The sequence below is a fragment of the Hypanus sabinus genome, chromosome 4, assembly GCF_030144855.1.
Source record: "Hypanus sabinus isolate sHypSab1 chromosome 4, sHypSab1.hap1, whole genome shotgun sequence".
NCBI lineage: Eukaryota > Metazoa > Chordata > Chondrichthyes > Myliobatiformes > Dasyatidae > Hypanus > Hypanus sabinus.
The window spans coordinates 43,179,534-43,196,796 of NC_082709.1; the positions used below are offsets into that span (position 1 = coordinate 43,179,534).

General features: G+C 35.1%; 1 protein-coding gene across 1 annotated transcript in view; it reads right to left on the reverse strand.

Moving 5' to 3' along the window:
* Nucleotides 1–17,263, reverse strand: part of LOC132392691 (serine/threonine-protein kinase 17B-like) — a 37,419-nt gene that overhangs the window by 8,072 nt on the left and 12,084 nt on the right. Inside the window, exons 3-5 of the mRNA XM_059966917.1 lie at nucleotides 17,110–17,254; nucleotides 11,038–11,164; nucleotides 1,837–1,885 (exon numbers count right to left, since the gene is read on the reverse strand). Of these exons, the coding sequence (XP_059822900.1) occupies nucleotides 1,837–1,885; nucleotides 11,038–11,164; nucleotides 17,110–17,254 (321 nt within the window). The remainder of the gene's footprint in view (nucleotides 1–1,836; nucleotides 1,886–11,037; nucleotides 11,165–17,109; nucleotides 17,255–17,263) is intronic.

Genomic DNA, 17,263 nt, shown 5'->3' on the forward strand with positions numbered 1-17,263 from the left:
TTTTTAGGAAACAAAAATCTTTGGTAGGCTCTCTACGCACATTTAAAAACAGAGCTATCAAGCTTCTTATTAAATAGAACATACACAAAACAAGAAACACTAGATTCTGGCATTGTTCTGGAGAAATTGAAAGTTGCAAATGTCACCCTACTCTTCAAGAAAGGAGAGGCAGAAGAAAGGAAATTACAGGCCAGTTAGTCTGACCTCAATGTTAGGAAGATGTTGGAGTCAATTGTTAAGGATGTGGTTTCAGGGTACATGGAGGCACATGATAAAATAAGCCATAGTCAGCAAAATTTCCTTAAGAAAAAATCTTGCCTGACAAATCTGTTGGACTTCATTGAAGAAATAACAAGCAGGATACACAAAGGAGAATTGGTGGATTTTCAGAAGGCTTTTGATAAGGTTCCATACATGAGGTTGCTTAACAAATTAAGAGACCATGGTATTACAGGAAAGATACCAGCATGGATTTTGGCTGACAGTGACTAGTGATGTTCCGGAGATGTCTGTGTTCAGACCACTTCTTTTTCCATAATATGTCAATGACTTGGATGATGGAATTGATTGCTTTGTGGCCAAGTTTGCAGATGATACAAAGATAGGAGGAGGAGGAGCAGGTAGCTTTGAGGAACTAGAGAGACAGATCAGAAAAATAGGCAAATAAATGACAGATGGAATACAGTGTCAGGAAGTGTATGGCCATGCAGTTTGGTAGAAGAAACAAGGGGGTTGACTATTTTTTAAATGGAGAGAAAATTCAAAAATCTGAGATGCCACGGGTCTTGGGAGTCTCTGTGTAGGATTCACTAAAGGTTAATTTGCAGGTTGAGTCTGTAGTGAGAAGGCAAATGTGATGTAGAATTCATTTCGAGAGGACTAGAATATAAAAGCAAGGCTTTATAAAGCAATGGTGATGTTTCACTTTGAGTATTGTGAGCAGTTCTGGTCCCCTTTTCTAAGAAAGAATATGCTGACATTGGAGAGGGTTAAAAGGTTCACAAAAGTTATTCCGGGATTCAATGGCTTGTCATATGAAGAGCGTATGATGGCTCTGGGCCTGTATTCACTGTAATTTAGAAGAATGAGAGGTGACCTCATTGAAAACTATCGAATGTTGAAAGGTGTCGATAGACTGGATGTGAAGAGGATGCTTCCTATGGTGGGCAAGTCTAAGACCAGAGAGCACAGCCTCAGAATAGAGGGGTGTCCTTTTAGAACAGAGATGAGCAGGAGTTTCTTTAGCCAGAGAGTGCTGAATCTGTGAAAGTCATTGCCACAGGTGGCTGTGGAGGCCAAGAGATAGGGTAAATTTAAGGCAGAAGTTGATAGATTCTTGATTAGTCGGAGCATGAAGGGATATAGGGAGAAGAGAGGAGACTGGGGCTGAGAAGGAAAATGGATCAGCCATGATGAAATGGCTGAGCAGATTTAATGGGCCAAAATGGCCTAATTCTGTTCCTATATCTTAATGGTCTTACAGTTACGAGTAAACAATAAAATAAATGAAAGGCAGATATACGGAACAGTTAAAGAGCAATACTACAGTTAATTCTTGAGAAAATCTGAGTGGTAAACAAACAGCACTCTTAAATTCAAGCACTAATGACTTTCAAGTTATAGTTCCATGCCAGTGTGGAGGTAAAAGTTTAGAAATGGAAGAACTGATGTCAATATTGGACCTTCAAGAGATCACTTGAGGTTAGTGATACTGAAATGTCTGCCATTTTTTGGCTTGGATAGCTATAAGTGCAGACATTTACCATACATAAAATTTAGCTCACTTCTTTTTTGAATACAAGGCAAACAATTTACCCCATGTTACTATTAACGTACCACATGTCTGTTTCTGTAGAGATTGGTTCATAGCTCAAGATTTCAGGGGCTGCCAAAGAAAAAGAAGTTTATGAGCAGGTTATAAAATGGTTTAGAATACAAAGTCAAAACCAGAAAAAAAAATCTTCTCTTTATATAAATATCCGATTGATAGAAGTTTGTTTTAACCCTCTTTTCATTAAAAATAATTTAATGTCTCAATATAAGATGCCTCAAAACATCAGTTCTTCTCTAGCTTTGAGTGCTAGTTGCTGCTGCAATGTTAAATAGGGACTGCAAAGAGGAATTTTTGCTTAGACAGCAATGGCTAAGAAAAGTGGTGATCTGCTGGCAAGAGAAGCAGTAAAGGGGTTTATGAAGCCCCAAGACTCCTACAATGAACAAGTTTGCTGACATAAATCAACAAACTGCAAAATCACTGCATCTCAAGGATTCAGAGCAAAAAAGATTAGCAAAATAAAACCATCCAATACACCAATGCTAGTTTGTTGCTGAGATAGTTCAAACTGTGTTTGCTTCTATCTTCTCAGCACCACCAGTGACTAGATATTTGAAACAGATACACAAGATTCATTACCTCAGCTTAATTAAGGAAAAACATACTCTCTGAAGGAGGTATTTCCAAATCTAGAGGATACTAATTAGAAAACCAGAATTGCAGAAGCTGGAAATCTAAAGTAAAAACAAAGAGTGTTGGAAATACTCTCTATATCAGATAGCACCTGTGAAAGTAAACTGAATTACGTTTCAGGTTAATGACCCTGCATCAGAACACATTCATTTCCACCCTGCAGTATTTTAGTATCTTAACACTAACTTGAAGAAGAGAAAATAGTACTTGTCATTTACATCAAAATCTTTTTTGCAAGAATAACACCATGAATTCTATGATAGTGGGGTGGAGTTTCAAGATGGCGACGTAAGCATCTGCCTTTTAGGCGCTCTTTATTTTTTTAACTATAATCACCCTTTAATTAGACCTTTTCGAACTTAATCATATGAGTTGCTACCTTTGATTGACCCTTTTTTCCTAAAATAATAGTTGATCTAATCTTGTCAAACCTAAAATGGCTACAAGTAAGAAATCGGCTAAGGATCCTTTATCCATCGACGCAATTGTTGGTCTTTTGGACACTAAACTGGATGTTAAATTTGCGGTTATGGAAAGTAAATTGGACAATAAACTGGATGCTAAATTTGCGGCTCTGGAAGGCAGACTAGAAGGTAAATTGGACAGTAAACTGTTAAGTTTGGAAAGGAGGATTACTTCGAAAATATCCGATCTTGAAGGAGTTGTTAAATCGCTTGAAACTAAGTTTCAGTCGCAGGCGTTAGAGGTTCAACAGCATGGAAATAAGATCACGACTCTTGAACAATCAATTTGTGAAAAAGCACGTACAATTGAAGTGTTAGAGAAGAAGATAGAGTCGACTGCTAAAACTTTAGATCAGTACAAGTTTAAAATTACTGATCTTGAAAATCGTTCTCGCAGACAGAATTTGCGCATCATCGGAATTCCCGAAAAAGTTGAGTCCGGTGATTTAACTGAATTTTTCTCTAAATTACTGTGGGAAATTTTCGGTGGTGAAGGTTTGAAAAATGAACCTGTTATTGACCGCGCTCATAGAGTTGCGAGGCTTTCGTCTGTGTCTGATAAACCACGAGCGGTGATTGTTCGCCTTCATTATCCTCGTGAGAAAGAGCTTCTAATTCGATTAGCTCGTAAAAAAGGTATGATCTCCTACAGAAATTATTCATTTCGAATAGTTGAAGACTATTCGTATGAAGTTATGAAAGCCAGGATCGCTTTTAAACCAGTGATGGCAGAGATTCATTCGTTTGGTTTTAAACAAGCTTTAATGTATCCAGCGAAGCTTAGAATGGTGCTGCCCGACAACAGTCTACACTTTTTTATCACTCCTGAAGAAGCGAAGAAATTTGTTGAAGAACATCGATCCTCTAGTGCAACTTGAACTATGAGTTACATTGAAGGTTTTTTTTTTTGGAGAGAGGATGTTATTTCATTTTAAGTTTTAACCCTGGAAGTTGGGTTATAACTTCTTATTTTGAACTATGGGTCTGGGTCTTTTTTTTTTACTATTATTATTGCTTATAGATGCTGTTTTAATCTTTATAATATCCTTTTTTTATATACGTTTGTATTTTGTAATAATGAATTATTTTTTTCAAAATGTCGTTTCTTCTTCCCATAAGTCTTTACTTTTTATAAGCGTTTATTTGCTTGCCTGTATTTAGAAATGGAACAAAGGTTTTGAATTCTTTTTCTTTAGTTTTTTTTTAAATATGTTGTAGTGTCTATTAAATCTTTTTTTTTTATAAAAATATTCTATTTTGATAACTTTTTTTTACTATATTTTCTCATTAGATTGCTGAATTTATATTCATATTTTGTAATATGGCTTTCTCAAAATGTCGTTTCTTCTTCCCATAAGTCTTGGCTTGTGAAACGTCATCTTTGTATCTGAATATGGAATTCCTTTTTTAAAGGTGTATCACATTTTTAAACTTTAATGTGCATTTTTTTTTATTAATGATCTTTCTGGTTTTACTATTTTAGTTTTTTTTTTGATTTGTCTGATATGGGTGTGTATGTGTATGTGTATGTATATATATATATATATATATGTAGGTATATATATATGTATATATATTTTTTTTTTTGCAACTCTATATTTTAATTGGGGTGTTATATAGTTTTTTCTTAAAAAATTTTCTTATGGAGCTGCCATCTTGAAATGGGGGTAATATTAGTATTAGTTTATGCGCCTGCCGCTTGGCTTTCTTTCAAAGGGTGGGGGGAGGGGGGAGGGATCTTTTTTCATGCTTTTGCTTTTTATTTTTTTGCTTTTAGTTTATGGGCTGACTTTAAATTGTTAATATTGTTGAGGTGTCAGGATCTCCGGTTGCTCCTGAATCAATTTTCCTTCTTCCTAAATTGTGGGTTATGTGTCTTTTTAACCTTTTATGATACACACAATTAATATTGGTATGATGGATAAATCTATTAACTTTATCTCGTGGAATACTAATGGTTTAAATCATCCGATTAAACGTAAAAAAATATTTAAAGTATTCCATAGATTGAACGCTAATATTATTTTTGCACAGGAGACCCACATTAGGAGGGAGGATAATCAACGTTTTTTTAGGTTCTGGAAAGGTCAACAATTTCACTCAAATTGTACCGCTAAAATTAGGGGTGTGTCTATTTTTATAGACGCCTCAATTTCGTTTACACATTATGAAATTATTTCTGATCCACAGGGTAGATTTTTGTTGATAACTGGTTCACTTTTTAATCGGAAAGTTGTTTTAGTTAATATTTATGCTCCAAACTTTGATTGTCCTGAATTTTTTAAACGTTTATTTACTTCTCTTCCTAATTTGAATGAATATATGTTGATTATGGGTGGAGACTTTAATTGTTGTTTGAATCCTTCGATGGATAGATCTAAACCTATTCGAACTCTTCCGAATAGATCAGCTTTACTTATTAATTCTTTTATGGTTGATTCTGGAATTACTGAAATATGGCGGTTTTTGAACCCTAAAGGTAAAGAATTTTCATTTTTTTCACATGTATATCATAGTTATTCTAGAATTGATTACTTTCTTATTGATCATCGTTTATTAACAGATGTTATTGATTGTAAATACGATTCTATTGCTATTTCGGATCATGCGCCTTTGAAGTTATCTATCAAGATTTCGGATTCTTCTATCAATACTAGATCTTGGAGACTTAATGCTACTTTACTTCAAGATCCAGAATTTATTACCTTCATAAAACAACAAATTGACTTATTTTTTTCAACAAACTATAATGAAGAGATTGATAAAGGAATACTTTGGGACTCTTTCAAGGCTTTTATTCGTGGACAAATTATTTCATATTCCGCTGGTAAAAGAAAACAAAGATATTCAGATATAGCTTTATTGGTGGATAAAATTAAAGAAATTGATAAGATTTATTCCGTTACTCCTACCAAAGAACTTTATAAGAAGAGAGTTGAGCTTCAAATGGAACATAGTTTATTATTATCTTCTTCAATTGAGAATCAATTAATTAAGACTAGGGCTCAATTTTATATTCATAGTGATCGAACTGGTAAATTGTTAGCTAATCAATTAAAAGCTATTTCGACTAAGCGACAAATTATTAAAATTCGTAAACAAGACGGTAATTTAACTACTGATTATAAAGAAATCAATAACACTTTTCAAGATTTTTATAAATCTTTATATCAATCAGAATTTGACGGTGACCGGTTTACGATGGATAATTTTTTTAATAATTTGAATATTTCTAAACTGATAGATGAAGATTGTAGCTTGCTTGATGCTCCTATTTCTATGGATGAAATAAGAGAGGCTATCTCATCAATGAATTCAGGGAAAGCTCCTGGTCCTGATGGTTTTATTGTAGAATTTTTTAAAACTTTTTCTTTATTGCTTTCTCCTTGGCTATGTGAAATCTTCAAATGATGCGTTTGTTAAGAAGAGATTACCTCAATCGTTTTATGAAGCTACTATCTCTTTAATTCTTAAAAAAGATAAAGATCCTACCTTATGTGCATCTTATCGCCCTATATCATTATTAAATGTAGACTCTAAGATTCTTACAAAAATTTTAGCCATTAGATTAGAAAAGGTATTACCACAGATTATTTCAGAAGATCAAACTGGTTTTATTAGGAATCGATATTCCTTTTTTAATATTAGAAAATTGATTAACATAATTTATACTTCATCACCTACAACCCCAGAATGTGTTATCTCATTAGATGCTGAAAAAGCCTTTGATAGAGTTGAATGGACATATTTATTTAATGCATTGAGAAACTTTAATTTTAGTCCTAATTTTATATCATGGATTAAATTAATATATTATAAACCTGTTGCTTCTGTTCTTACAAATAATTATAGATCCTCTTTTTTTCAATTATCTCGTGGTACGAGACAAGGTTGTCCTTTAAGTCCTTTATTATTTAATATTGCATTAGAACCTTTAGCTATTGCTATTCGTGAGTCTCCTAATATTTTTGGTATTACCCGTAATGAGAAGTTATACAAATTATCGCTTTATGCTGATGATTTGTTGTTATATATTTCTAATCCTAGTAGGTCTATTCCTGCTATTTTATCCTTGTTGGCTCAATTTGGTAGTTTTTCTGGTTATAAGTTAAACTTAGATAAGAGTGAGTTATTCCCTTTAAACGCGCAAACTTTATTGAGTGATAGGATGCCATTTAAAGTTGTTACTGATAACTTTATCTATTTAGGTATAAAAATCACCAAGAAATATAAAGATTTATTTGGACTGAATTTTTTACCTATGCTTCATCAAATTCAGCAACTTACTACTAGATGGTCTCCCTTATTTTTATCATTAGTTGGTCGGATTAATGCTATTAAAATGATGATTTTACCGAAATTTTTATATTTATTCCAAGCTTTACCAATTTTTATTCCTAAATCTTTTTTTGATAATATTGATTCAAAGATTTCCTCATTTGTTTGGCAAAATAAAAATCCTAGGTTAAGCAAAAGGCAATTACAAAAGTCTAAAAAAGATGGTGGTCTAGCTTTACCTAACTTTAGATTTTATTATTGGGCGAATAATATTCGTAACCTAATGTACTGGAAACTAGATTTGGATTCACCTGTGTGCCCACAGTGGGTAAATTTGGAATGTAGTGAGGTTAAGGGATATTCTATATTTTCCGTTCTTGGTTCTTTTCTTCCTATTGATTTAGCCAAATTCAATAAACAGATATCTAACCCTGTTGTTAAACATACACTACGAATTTGGTTTCAATTTCGCAAATTCTTTAATCTGAAAAACTTTGCTTTGGACAGCCCTATTTTATGTAATTTTTTTTTTAAACCTTCATTGACAGATCAAGCTTTTAGTATATGGAAAAGGAAAGGTATAAAATGTTTTCGTGATCTTTTTTTTGAAGGTACTTTGATGTCTTTTGATCAACTATCCAACAAATTTGAATTACCTAAATCTAATTTTTTTAGATACTTACAAATTAGAAATTTCTTACATAAAATTCTTCCATCTTTTCCTAATTCAACTCCATCGGATTTTTCAGATTTGATTTTTACTTTTAATCCTTGTCAGAAGGGATTAGTAGCTTTTATTTATAACATGATTATGAAGATACAGCCAGAAATATCGGATAGAATTAGACAAGAATGGGAAAAAGAACTTCGATGTAATATATCAACAGATAAATGGGAAAAAATTTTACAAATGGTTAATTCCTCCTCTATTTGTGCTAAACATGCTTTAATACAATTTAAAATTGTACATAGAGCTTATATGTCTAAAGATAAACTTGCCCGATTTTATTCGCATATCAATCCTCAATGTGACAGATGTCACTTAGAAGTGGCTTCATTGACTCATATGTTTTGGACATGTCCCACTTTACATAACTATTGGAAGGACATTTTTGATGTCATTTCCTCAGTATGGAATATCGATTTACAACCCCATTTTATTACTGCAATTTTCGGTATACCAAATGAAGATGGCAATCAACTTTCCCCTTCAATCAGACGAATGATTGCCTTTGTAACATTAATTGCCAGAAGGTCTATATTACAAAACTGGAAAGAAGTAAATCCTCCTACTACATTTCAGTGGTTCTCCCAAACTATTTCTTATTTGAGTTTGGAAAAAATCAGAAGCACTATCTTTGATTCTTCAATTAAATTTGAAGAAACCTGGGGACCATTTATTCGACACTTTCATATGAATTAATTTGGCTTATCTCAGATCCTTTTCTCTACTTATACTTGTTCAGGTATGGAGTTCTGGAGTTCTTTTCTTGACACCTTTATATATTTATAAAGTGTTATTATTGCCCATGTTAGTGTTAGTTTAGTATTTTTTTTCATTATATATTTTTTCTCATATATAATTTCAATTTTTTTTTTTTTTCTTTTTTTGACGATTATTTTTGTTTTTCATATATATTTACATAGACTTGATTGATTTATGCACCTTTTGTTGATGGATGTTTTAATAGGATATTATTATCCTATTACTAATGTAATCTCAAGTTTATTGAATCTGTAATCTATTCATTATTTTGTGTTGTTTTTTTTATATATGAAATTTAATAAAAAGATTGAAAAAGAAAAGAAAGAATTCTATGATAGTTTTCACAGCTGAAGACAGAGAATTAAAAAAAGGATTGTATAAAAAAGCAACACAACAAATTTGGTTTTTGGTCACAATATTTGAAATATGAACCATACCGGATTATACTTCCTGTGGTGCTTAAGAATAACTAATTTGCCCCAAAAATTGCTAGCCAACTTTTGTTGATGTGCGATGATAACATATGTAATGAAATGTGGCCTCACGCCGCAACAAGACAGATCACAAAGCACTCCAGTGGGTGATTAGGATGGCTCAGCACATCACTGGAACTCAACTACCAAAGCCGGAGACAATCTACAACCCTCAATGCCTACAACACATTAAAGATCCCAGATGCTCTCTATTCAATTTCCTGACATCCAGTAGGAGAAACAGATACAAGACAGCAAGACTGAATAACAGCATCTTCCTGAGGGTTGTTGTGCAACTGAATAATGCTACACCCTGGCTTGCCAATGGCCTTTGAATGTTATGGACTATTGAAGTCACTTGCTGCATGTGAATATGGGTATTTTTTTTTAATTATTAAGGTGTACCACATGCATTGGAACATCTGTTTTTCACGGACTGGAGTGGCACTGCAATCTTGTTGTCTTGAGCAATGACAATAACCTTCTATTCTCTTTTTCAGTGTTTGGATAGCAATAAATTTTATTTATGATATTATACCCAGAAAAGCTTTAAACAATTTCAGTTTACAAAAAGGTAGCATTTTCTAGATTACCTGTATTTTGACCACATTTGAATATATGCTGTCCAAGTGACCATTCAAAGATTAACACACACAAAATGCTGGTGGAAGGGTCTCGGCCCGAAACGTAAATAGTGCTTCTCCCTATAGATGCTGCCTGGCCTGCTGTGTTCCACCAACATTTTGTGTGTGTTGTTCAAATTTCCAGCATCTGCAGATTTCCTTGTGTTTGCTATTCAAAGATTAAGACAGGTTGATTGTGGCATTAATGTTTTCTATCAGAAGCTTTCAATTCTTTGGAAGAAAATGGTCTAGTTATAAGAGCCCCCCGGGGACTGAGCCCAACTATCTTATACCTAGCCATCTCTAGCAACATGATCAATGCCCTTTCTCCATTAATGTCAAAAGCTGAATATTTGCTGACAACTGTCCAGCTAATTTCAACCTATAATTCAACAAATGAATACCACATGCAGCAAGACCTTGGCAAAATTGAGACTTGATTTAATAAATGTACTAGACAATAACCATCTCCAACCAAGATGGAATCTAATTAGCTTCATGCGAATTTAGGTGAAATATTGCTGAATCACTTTCTACCTTTATTTAACCTTGGGATCTGTATTGGTCAGAAATATTTGAATCAGACAGAAGCTGGTTATTCTGTGGTGATATCACTCAATTCCTTGAATGTATTTCATCATTGACAAGCATGGGATATACTAAATTACACTTTCAACCTCACTTAGGGAGCTTAATATGAATGGTACCTAGATGCTATCTGCATTCACCTGGAAGTTTAAATGATTAGACCTCCACTACTGACATAATTGCATACAGCCAAGGATTTCTCAACAGCAACTCAAGTCAGCAGACTCACAAGGGCATTAAGCATATATGGCCAAACCATCTGCAAGATACCTCCCACTCCCCATCAAATATGCATGCCATTATATCTTGGGAATATAAATAATCTTTCAACATGGTGGGTTAAAATCCTGGAACACCATAAGTAGCTTTGGAGTTCCTTCAGAGGGTGGCGCAAAGGCAATCAGGACTGGTCAATGAATAGCGTTCCTGCCAGCAGTGCCTGCAACCCACAAAAGAATATTAAAAATGTAATCAAATATGCACTCTTGGAAATAAATTTTTAAGTGTAGCAGGGAGCCATACTCAAAAGAATATGCAGACTGGATATAGCACTGCAACACTTTAGTTCAAAGTGGGCACTTGCACACCCCACTAAGAGGAAAGAATTGGTTCAATACATCTTAAAGTGATACACAAAAAAACATTTTAAAAAACTTACCAATGTACTCTGGTGTTCCTGTGATTTCTCTTAATTCACCAACACTTCCAATTCTCCTTGACAAACCAAAGTCTACTATCTTTATATCACCCAATGGCGATGAGCTAGTTAGCAAGATATTCTGTGGCTGTATATGAAAAACAAAATTAACATTTTACTATTTTGATGCTTCATATTAACTTATGAATATGTGCCAAATTATAAACCACATATCAGAGAGGTTTACTTGTACTATACAACTTGCTTTCTTTATGTGCTGTACCACATGATGTGGATGATCATGGTCTCCACGATCATGTTAGTTCTTGGCATATCTTTCTACAAAAGTAGTTTGCCATTGTCTTCTTCTGGGCAGTGTCTTTACTAGACAGATGATCCCAGCCATTATCAATATTCTTCAGAGATTGTCTCCCTGGTATCAGTTGTCGCATAACCAAGACTAGTCATACGTACCAGCTGCTCATACGACCATCCACCACCTGCTCCCATAGCTTCATATGACCCTGATCAGGGGGCTAAGCAAGTACTACACCTTTCCCAAGTGTGACCTGCAAGCTAGTGAAAGGTGGGAACACCTTATACCTCCTTTGGTAGAGACATATCTCTACCCTACCACCTATATTTTTGTACACATTTGTAAGATTCCCAGTAAAATTTCACATCAAGCAAGTCAGTGATAATAAATTTGATTCCTATTTAATAATAGATAGAAGAGCTAAATAACATTGCATTAAAAGGTCACATCACCACCATAAAGCTTCTCACTTCAAATTTAGAGGCTTCATAACTTGAGGCTTGTAAAATCATCCAATTATCCTTAGCTGAAATGCTAAGTCCAAGCATATAAATCAAAACAAGCAAGACAAAAGAAACTACTTTCTGGACATTTAGTAGCAAGTTCATAAAACTAGCATCCACTCCATTTGTTATGCTTCAATGGCAAACTGCCATCCAGTATTCAGAGTACTTTAAAGAAATGCCATACAAGTTTTTATACACAGGTCCTTCAATTTCCTTTCCTTACAATCCATTGTTCAACTAAGAATATTCAGTAAACTACCACAGGATCTCATGTTCTTACATTATAGAAGTTTTGATAAAGATCACTGTTGTAAACACATTTAAAACAGTTTTGAATATAGATGCAAAGACATCAAGAGTGGAGAATAAAAATATCCAGCAAGAAGACTCACAAGAACTGATAATCCTTGCACACCTGGACATTGCCTGAAAATATGATGATATCCTAATATATCCTACACAGTTTTGAAAAATTGTGAAATATTCTCAATTATACAAAGTCATAACAGAGCAACAGCCTTGTTTAAATGGCTTGGTAAAGAATTTCAAAATCCAGGCTAAAAACACATAATTATTTCTAACCTGGATATTGAATTGTGTAAGGTAAGGGAAACAAGTAGGGTAGTTATGGAAACTATGATGATTAAAGAAGAGGAAGTACTGGCGCTTTTAAAGAATATAAAAGTGGATAAGTCTCTGGGTCCTGACAGGATATTCCCTAGGACCTTGAGGGAAGGTAGTGTAGAAATAGCAAGGGCCCTCACAGAACTACTTCAAATGTCATTAGAAACGGGGATGGTGCCGGAGAATTGGCATATTGCTCATGTGGTTCCATTGTTTAAAAAGGGTTCTAAGAGTAAACCTAACAATTATTGGCCTCTAAGTTTGACATCGGTGGTGGGTAAATCAATGGAAAGTATTTTTAGAGATGGTATATATAATTATTTGGATAGACAGGGTCTGATTAGGAACAGTCAACATGGATTTGTGCGTGGAAGGTCATGTTTGACAAATCTTATAGAATTTTTTGAAGAGGTTACTAAAAAATTGACAAGGGTAAAGCAGTGGATGTTGTCTATATGGACTTCAGTAAGGCTTTGACAAGGTTCTGCTTGGAAGGTTAGTTAGGAAGGTTCAATTGTTAGGTATTAATATTGAAGTAGTAAAATAGATTCAACAGTGGCTGAATGGGAGATGCCAGTGAGTAATGGTGGATAACTGTTTGTCAGGTTAGAGGCCGGTGACTAGTGTTGTGCCTCAGGGATCTGTATTGTTGTTTGTCATATACATTAATGATCTGGATGTTAGCGTGGTAAATTGGATTAGTAAGTATGCAGATGATACCAAGATAGGTGGTGTTGTGGATAATGAAGTAGGTTTTCAAAGCTTGCAGAGAGATTTAGGCTAGTTAGAAGAGTGGGCTGAAAGATGCCAGATGGAGTTTAATGCTGATAAGTGTGAGGTGCTACATTTTGGTAGGATTAATCAAAATAGGACATACATGGTAAATGGTAGAGCATTGAGGAATGCAGTAGAACAGAGTGATCTAGGAATAATGGTGCATAGTTCCCTGAAGATAGTATCTCATGTAGATAGGGTGGTGAAGAAAGCTTTTGGTATGCTATCCTTTATAAATCAGAGCATTGAGTATAGGAATTGGGATGTAATGCTAAAATTGTACAAGGCATTGGTGAGGCCAAATTTGTAGTATTGTGCACAGTTCTGGTCACCAAATTATAGGAAAGATGTCAACAAAATAGAGAGAGTACAGAGATTTACTAGAATGTTACCTGGGTTTCAGCACTTAAGTTACAGAGAAAGGTTGAACAAGATAGATCTTTATTTGTTGGTTGAGGGGGGACTTGATAAAAATTATGAGGGGGATAGATAGAGTTGATGTGGATAGGCTTTTTCCATTGAGAGTAGGGGAGATTCAAACAAGAGGACATGAGTTGAGAGTTGGGGGCAAAAGTTTAGGGGTAACACAAGGGAGAACTTCTTTACTCAGAGAGTGGTAGCTGTGTGGAACGAGCTTCCAGTAGAAGTGGTAGAGGCAGGTTCGATATTGTCATTTAAAAAAAAAATTGGATAGGTATATGGACAGGAAAGGAATGGAGGGTTATGGGCTGAGTGAAGGTTGGCGGGACTAGGTGAGAGTAAGCATTCGGCATGGACTAAAAGGGCCGAGATGGCCTGTTTCCGTGCTGTCATTTTTATATGGTTATATTAAACATTTTAGCAATATATGTTATAGTAATCTATTTTAGAGGTCTGTTACCCATACCCAACAGTTACTTATACTTAATCAGCAACAGTGCACAACGACAAACCTCTAAATTACATGAATGATTCTGATCAAGTTTACCAGTTACTCATTTTGATTTACAATTATTACACATGCAAATACAACCCAATAATTATGTCAACAAGGAATACATTTAACTCACGATGCCAAAAGTAATAGGGCAAAAAAGAATTTAGCATTCTTTGTAAATTGGGTAACCTTGCCTAAATAACCAGCTTTTGTCTAAATAAATAGAATTTATTAGTGCCTCAAAGCAAAATCCTCTTGATCTACAGACATCATTTTATATTACTTACTTACTGTAAGAACCCAGCATCCTTACAGCTTCACAGTTGCCAGACCAACAGACTTTACAGACTACTTGGATATCATTCCTAGTAATACCCAAATCCACTTTAATTTTACATATACACTCAGTGGCCACTTTATAAGGTACATCTGCTCATTAATGCAAATAGCTAATCAGTGAATCATGTAGCAGAAACTTAATGCATAAAACCATGTAAACGTGGTCAAGAGGTTCAGGTGTTGCAGATCAAACATCAGAACGGGGAAGAAATGTGACTTTGACCATGGAATGATTGTCTGTACCTACTGGGGTGTCTTGAGTATCCCAGAAACTGCTGATCTAGGACTTTCACACACACCAGTCTTTAGAGTTTACAAAGAATGGCACAACAAACAAAAAACATCCTGTGAGCAGCAGCTCTGTGAGCAAAAACATCTTATTAATGAGAGAGGTCCGAGGAGAATGGCCAGCCAGACTGGTTCAAGCTGACAAGAAGGCGACAGTAGCTCAAATAATCACACGTTACAACAGTGGTGTGCAGACCTGAATGTACAATATGTCAAACTTTGAAGTGAATGGGCTACTGCAGAAGAAAACCACGAGCATACACTCAGTGGCCATTTTATTAGATATAGGAAATACCTAATAAAGTCACTACTCAATGTATGTTGCACGGTAATAGAGTTTGACCACCACAAATCCAGAATAATTGGGACCTGTGCAGTACCAGATTAGTGATTTTGCCAAATCACAGGTGGTTAGGTTAGGATTAAATAAACACCTCTAACCCACTTGATGATCACCTCACCCTTGGATAATAAAGAAAAATGAAACAACAAATGAAAGCAATTCTTTCACAAATTCCTCTACTGGTCTGCCAGAGTCAACTTCACTCAGTAGCCATTTCATAAATGGAGCGCTATTTAGTCTTCAAAGAGCATAATATGTCATTGTCCAGTGGGTGAATTAATGATGTAGTTAGGTGGCATGTAGGTACCATAAACAATATTCTTTACTAAGAGTTCTGCTTTTGGATGCACAAAGCAGTTATCTAAAATCAGCATTACCATTGTTGTCCAGACTAACAAAGTTGCAATGAGCTCTTGCTTCCAGAACAAAGTAATATTCAAACCATTCCAATGTAATATCAGTTACAATCCATCCTTTTTTGTTGGCATAGTAAATTACTGGAAACTGCTTCATATCTTTGAAAGCTCTGGGATGTAAACTTTTGTTGAAGACTAATGATTTAGTCCTGCAGCATTAAAGCAACCCAACACAATAACACAACCTTTTGATGCTTTATAACTGGTTGACGATTCTGCATCCTCTGAGGTCAGTGCTTGTTTTGGAGTACAACGCCAAAACAAAGCGGTTTCGTCCACATTGTAGCCTACTTGGCACTTTATTTTCAACCGAAACTGACTTGGCAAACTCACCCACAAAAACTCAGCAGCTGTTTCTTTGTCTGCTGACTGTTTTTCACCACACACTGCACGAAATTTTATGCTATGCTGCTGCTTGAAATGCCACCCTTTATTGTAATCATAATCACAATCCAGTCTTAAGTCTTCATGAAATAATTTCACTTGTTCTTTCACTGTCTCCTGACAGTTCAGCAAGTTCACTAATGCAGAGTTTAAACCATTTTATCTAGTTGTTTTCCATCTGCACATCTATTTTTTTGTTTCACTGTCAGCAAAGAACTGGAGTAACTTTTCTCTGTTTCTTTATATCATAACCTGTGGAAGAGCCAATGTTATACAAGTCGCATATGCTTTTCACAGGTACACCACTATCGAGTTTTTCAGAACTTCCACCTTACCTTGTATAGATAACATATGGAGTTTGCATTTTAGACTACAAGAAGCACTTCCTTTATTCAATGAAGACATGACTGAGGCTAGATAAGCACAGGATAAAAATAAATGCAGAACAACACAGAGGAACGACTTGCTGATTTTCAAGACCACACCAACAGCTGATTCTGCTAATGGCACGGCAACAAAAGAAATGTTAAATTAGGCTGGCGAAAATTATGTCCAAACCAGTGGTGGAACCAGATTACTGACTGCCAGATTTGAGGTGGTTGATCTATATATGTTTCAACGGAGCAGGAAATGGACAAGCATTCCAGACTCCAGCTCTCAATGTTTCTGATCCCCGGAGTTCTGGATTCCAACTCCAGCTCCTACAGCCACACACCTGACTCACAGTCTGGATCTACAGCTCTGACCATACAACCTGCTTCCACCTAGACTTCCTGCTCTAATTCAGACTAACAAGAGAACCAGATGCCACGCATTCAGGATATCTAAACAACCGGATGCCAGATATCTTTTAAAAAGAATTTTAGTGGTATTCCTCCTACGCTATCACCCTTTTCTGCACAACTAACTTTTATGAAAAACCACTAAAATTAAAGCAAATGTAAACATAATAATAGCAAAATATCAAAAAGACGCCACTTATTGATAGTGAATATTTTAAAACAGATCCTTCCGACAAGCATAGGTATAATGGAAACAAAATACACAACAATACTTGTACATCTTTAAAGGTCTTGAAGCATTAAACATCTTTTGAAAATGCTTTCACTAGGAAATTGGTTGCCAATGCTACAATCAAAGCACATTTTCCAGAATAAGACCTCGCATCAAAAAATATTATATCCTACCTTTAAGTCTAGATGTACAATATTGTTCTGGTGGAGAAAAGCTACTCCTTCAAGAATCTGTTGAAGAAGCCTGATCACTTCCTTTTCTGTGGGAGCTTCGTCTCGGTCAGCTGCACAAAGATTAAAGATTTCCCCTCCAGCAGCACTGGAAGAG